Source organism: Papilio polytes, unplaced genomic scaffold, assembly GCF_000836215.1.
Source record: "Papilio polytes unplaced genomic scaffold, Ppol_1.0 DF821400.1, whole genome shotgun sequence".
Lineage (NCBI taxonomy): Eukaryota > Metazoa > Arthropoda > Insecta > Lepidoptera > Papilionidae > Papilio > Papilio polytes.
This window is the reverse complement of record NW_013527804.1, coordinates 1,229,165-1,235,060: the sequence shown is the minus strand read 5'-3', so window position 1 is coordinate 1,235,060 and position 5,896 is coordinate 1,229,165. Positions and strand designations below refer to the sequence as shown.

Here is a 5,896-nt window from a genome sequence, read left to right as displayed (position 1 = left end):
ATTGCTGATATCTTAGGCAACAAAGAAGTGTGTGTTTACGCTTTATTATAATAGTATAGATAACAGACTTGCAATAATTCAATATCAGCTATAGGCGATGTTGTTATAGTTTACACGGAATGCATGGTTGCGTTCTGCCATTGGCTTACATGACTCTATTGGGAGGTAAATATGACCGTAACACATAGGGGTAGGTAAAGTCCCACTCTTACCTAAAATAAAGAAGTCTGATTTCTAATTTAAAGGTCCGTTAGTATACAAATAAATTAATCTCTTGGTAAAAAAATGTAATTTTTTAAAGTTAAAACAATTTTTATTTGTGTAGATTTCTTAGACTAGTTGTTGTTCTCGACTTCGTCCACTTGAAATAAGAATAGTTAAAAATACAGCCTATGTTACTGATTATGTACTTTTTTAATGGTGCAATATTTTTTGAAATCAGTCCAGTAGTTTTTGATTGCAATACATACAAAAATACAAATCTTTCCTCTTTATATTAGTATAGATATCTTAGATGCCTCATTGTTTTATTTATTAAGTTTCTTAACCATTGAAGTTAATAGGGTCAAATGAATTATTCTATCAACTTATAAAATAGGTTTTGGATTTACAAAAATGTATATAATAGTTGTCGCAAATCTACTGTATATAAGAATTTTATACAGAATAATATAACATTATTAAATATTATATTATTATTAATTATAAATACGAGTAGTGTTTCTATGTATATAAAGTTTATAGACACTTTCTTTAATAATAGTGGGTATTCAATTTAGAAAACAAATTCAAACTTTGACATATGTCAAAATTTCCCGCCTAAATGTCAGGTAAGTGTTTGAAATGGCGGGAATACGAGTGTAAAGTTTTTCTTTCCATCATTCATTGCACATTATAGTATGGTTTAAAATTGTAAAAAAACAATAAAGTTGTGATTTTTTTTTTAGTTTTTTTTTTGTCAAGTTACAATCTTTTAACGCAATAATAATTTCTGATAACCTCAATAATTATAATAAATTGTATTATTACTTAAATAAATTAATTCTAATTATTTAATAGGTGTTGTTAATAATGAAGTTTGTAATATTATTATTAATAGTAAAATTAATATTGCTTGTCGACAAAAGTATGTTAAATCGCTTAATTATGCTAAAATCTATATATCGCTCTATTCCTCTCTCTTACTCATTTTCTTTTGTCGCATATTCTATAGTGATTATATATTTTTTTAAATAATGTATCTTTAGGAACAGTTTAAAAATTATTTTGAACGTGTTTTAAGTAAAAAAAAACATACAGACAGAATTAAGTACCTCCTTCTTTTGGGAAGTCGGTCAATGAATAGGTCTGTTAAATACAATTTAAGCATATACTTTTTGGTTATTTTTTTTAATGACTTATGTAACATGCCAATCAAATTTAGACCATACGTGTACACGATAGAGTTGATATCGGCGCCGGCACATGTCTGTAAGTTATCTCTCTTGTTTTAGGAGCCTCTTGCAATACATTGACGAAGAGTTAATGCTCAGGTAAAAGCGGAGGTTTTACACTGCATGACACTTCATTGTTTGGTGACAGTATAAAAAAAACTTTGTAAACAAAAATACTTAGGACCTGTCCCACCATATTGTAAATTCTAAGTCTGAGTCTGACAATCCAACGTGTAAAATATCGGATTTTGTTCTCTTATCTGACAGTGACGTCATTTTCGAGCTATCTGAGCCGCTATCAGCCAGTGGTGGGACAAGCAGAATAAAACTCGCTCTTTGGGGTTAAAATATTCAACAAAAGTGCAGAATTCACACTTCTGGAAGTTTAAGAAGTCTGATATCATTGTATAGTATAACTAGATTGTCCGCGTGGAATAAAAAAACCTATATGTTTGTCTTCTAAAGAAAGTTTTTGTATACAAAGTTGTAATTGTTGAATTGATTAAGTTAGTTAAGTTCGAAATAATATTAAGTATCAATTTAAGTATATAAACGAACGTATATTATGTAAACATATATTTAAGTATAGATGTTTGCAGTATAAGTATTAACAGTAGATTAAAATAGATTAAAACGCAACAAGTATGTTAGATTAACATGTAATATATAGTTGTACTGCTTTATCATATATCTATTAGCTTAAGAAAGAAAGAGATAGATATCGTTTATATACTTGATTTTATTTCGAACATTATCATTATTTTATTCAAATGTAGTTAAAAATGACTTGTTATTATATCAGATATTAAATAAATTTCTTAAAATCGAATTGAATTGTATCGATCGTTGTTTTAACACTTTTAATGCCATCGAATTCATTTTAGTACGTAAAAATGGTTTTGAAAGTGTTGTGTGAATTCACAAATGTATTGTGCTATGATATAATTCTAAGTCATGTTTAAGTAGTGCTTTACGCTTTAAAAGTATTTGCTTGATTACCTTGAATTATATCGAAACATGTAAAATAAATGATTTTTAGCACATGCATGATTTGAGGTTATATTTGTAAGGAAAGTCGGTTGCTACTTTGTAAGCGATATCATAAATAATTTATATTATATGAAAATATAAATAATATATTCAAAAGAAGAAATCCGAAATTTAAAAAGATGTTTAAATTTTTTTACTATACTTATCTCTCACAATTTGATAAAAAATATCCCACCAGCACCACTTGTTATTTAAATAAAACCATAAACCAAAATTTAAAAACTAAAATAACTATATAAATATATAAAAAAATCACATTCCATTTTTGTGTCTAACAGCACAACCTGAGCTTACAAAAAATCCTAACCGCACTGCATTTGATAATACACCAAAAACCTACCATAAAAATAACAATATTATTTCCACAGGGCAACACTACCACTTACAGCGGAAACAGCGAACATGGCGCAGGGCAACTCCGCATTATCTATACACGACCAACATCTATCCCAATGCATACAATTAAAACAAAACTACCTAAATAGTTCAACTACAAATATCTACCAAAGTCTTGCTTCCAACTTTCAAAGTCCAATTGCAGCTTCTCGCATATCTATAGACGATCCATTATGTAGGAAAACTGGTGAAACAGAAATAATGTTCGCCGATCAACCAGAAAATGATCTAACAATAGATTCCCCACAAATTAGAAACGCTAATTGCGAATGTGGACAATGTCCTAAACCGGAACCACGAGATAATAACACCTTAAGCGATCTACAGAGATCGGTCGCATCAAAATGTTCCTGCGACGCGTGCAATTCTAACGGAGATATATTAAGTTACTATAGAAACTGTTCCAATCAAAATCATGAATCGGGTATCGTTTATTGTGACAGTTGTAAAAAGCAAAAGATATCGGTATCCAATTTTAGAGCGTTACAGATAGCTAATCGACTGAGAATATCCGATACGGATAAATTAGAGAACGGTACAACCTCTGACGAGGATTTGTGCAGGAAAATTGACATCAGTATGAACATGGATGAGAAGAATTACGAACACAGAAAGAGACATAATAGACACAATTCGGATACAGTGACAGCTGGAATTGATTTGAGTCAATTCTGTCAGTGTGAGTTGGAAAAAAGAAAGACTTCGTCGGTAGATGAGATATTCAAGATGGTGGAAGAAGTGAGAGATGGGAAAGAGTTGACGGATGAGGAAATGAAGATCAGTCAACGGCAAAGAAGTTTATCTGACAGTCAGAGAGATAAAGCTAAAGTTGACGGTGAAGGTAATTTCTCTTTATTCAGTCAAGATTTTTAACGAGCTGTTCCCGTGCGGCTTCATCCGCTTGAAGTTATAAAACTTTATTCCAAATATGAAATTCAAATGCACAAATGACAATGAAGGCATTTGATTGGATAACAATTACCGTTACCATGACAACCTTGCTTGATGTCAGATTGTAGTTGTTGTCCTTTTCCCCCATGACGGTTTTTTTTACAATATAAGGTGGCAAACGAGCAAGCGGCCACCTGAATCCACCAAAATGAAAAGCGACCGCTGCACATAAACATCCGCAATTGCAGCGTTACCTACCCTTCATTGACGGAGAAGGAGACGAACATAAAGAGGACATTTCCCCTTCCTATGTGTCTCCTCCACCGTCAAATCCACTTTTCCTTCCCATCCCTTCCCCTGTAGAAGAGGGTGGAACGGGAAAGGGACTAAAATTAGGCCTCCGTCACCACTATCATCAGACGAAACGCGGAATTACTTCCACTTCAAGCCTGTCTTCTGTGTGGTCGTGGTGCGAAAATTTTAAAGCGGGCTCTACCACTGTTAAAAAATATACTGTGATTGCTGACATCCTACATGACTAAGTAGTGTGTGTTTACGCATTATTACTATCATATAGAAAGGGATGGCTACAAAGGTAGAGGAAGACCGAAGAAAGTATGCATGGATTGTGTGAAAAAGGTTGTGCTTAAGAAAGGAGTGGATTCAGATATGATGGCTGATAGAGATGTATGGAAGAGCACATACTGTGCCGACGCCGACCCTCCGTAAGGGATAAGGGCAAGTGGAATTTTATGAAATATCGTTAGTAATTTATTGATATTTATGGTTTAGCTGGCGTGTCTGTGCCGCCAGTGCCGCCGCGGCGCGCACGGTCGCGACGCACGCGTACGCCGCCGCGCCCCGCCCCCAACGGTCTGCCTCCCACCCCCAAAGTCCATATGGGGGCTTGCTTTTCTAAGGTATAATTACTTCGTCTGTTCTATTTATCTATATCTATACAAATGTTATAAAGAGAAAAGAGTTTTGTTTATGCATTTTTGTATATATTAAAATTAAAAAACTACTGGGCATTTTTATAAATTCTTTCGCTGGTAAAAAGGTTATTTATCTCTGAGTAACATAGGCTGTGCTTTCTTTTTTTTTTAATTTTGCGCGGGAATAGTCTTGATTATTAAGAAGACTGTATCTATGTGTTTTTATCTAAATGTTCTTTGCTTATTATCACTTTGTTTAATTTTTTATTGCAAAGACACGAGGTGGCACTAATCTGATATAGTACCGTTCAGAGGAACTACCGGTGAAAAATCTTTTCACGATGCCTCGTCTATGTGTTTTTGAAATGTCTGGTTTATGTTTTAGGTGTTCAACGGTTGTCCACTCAGAATAAATTGTACTGCGTCCTGGATACATCCAGACACGAGGGATCAGCATATACTAATAGGTGAGTTATTACTGCGAAAAATATAATTCCTCAAGTTATAAAAAACAAACAAATATAACTGATGCGGCAATTTTATTATAAGAACATAGTTAAAGTGTATCGCTATGAAAATACTTGCAGGGGGTTCTTGCAATATACATTGCTATGAAAAAACTTGCAGGCGCTTGTTGCAGTATACATTGCTATGAAAATATCCGCAGGCGTCGGTTGCAGTGTACATTGCTACGATAATACAGGCGCTAGTTGCCGTATACATTGCTATGCTAACACTAGCAGGCGTTATTTGCAGTTTATATTGCTATGATATTTCTCGCAGGCGCTGAAGAAGGCATCTACACGTTGAACCTGAATGAACTTCACGAGACGGCGATGGACCAGCTCTGTCCGCGGAGGACTATCTGGATGCATGTCATCAAAGATGTCCTCATGTCGCTCTCTGGTAATACATAAAACTAGTAGAATCTTTCAAAAGTATAATTTGTAATTCTTTATAAATTAAGGTTTATAAGATGTGATATATTTTTTAATTATTAGTTTACGGCGTAACTTTCTTCTGAAATTAAGTGGTTAAGTGATTCAAATATCTATTTGGGTACCGATTACTATATTTGAACTTGCTTAAAAAATCTTTTCAATGCATACTGAAAGTAAAAATTTACAGTTCAGTACGGTAGTCCTAAGTCTAAGCCCCCCAAAGCGGCCAAATCCCCTGAGAGCTGACCCC

General features: G+C 33.6%; 1 protein-coding gene across 1 annotated transcript in view; it reads left to right on the top strand.

The window, feature by feature from the left end:
* Positions 1-5,896, top strand: part of LOC106108693 — a 14,247-nt gene that overhangs the window by 3,925 nt on the left and 4,426 nt on the right. The window contains exons 6-10 of the mRNA XM_013289952.1: positions 1,494-1,532; positions 2,852-3,720; positions 4,563-4,690; positions 5,091-5,172; positions 5,489-5,611. Coding sequence (XP_013145406.1) covers positions 1,494-1,532; positions 2,852-3,720; positions 4,563-4,690; positions 5,091-5,172; positions 5,489-5,611 — 1,241 coding nt within the window. The remainder of the gene's footprint in view (positions 1-1,493; positions 1,533-2,851; positions 3,721-4,562; positions 4,691-5,090; positions 5,173-5,488; positions 5,612-5,896) is intronic.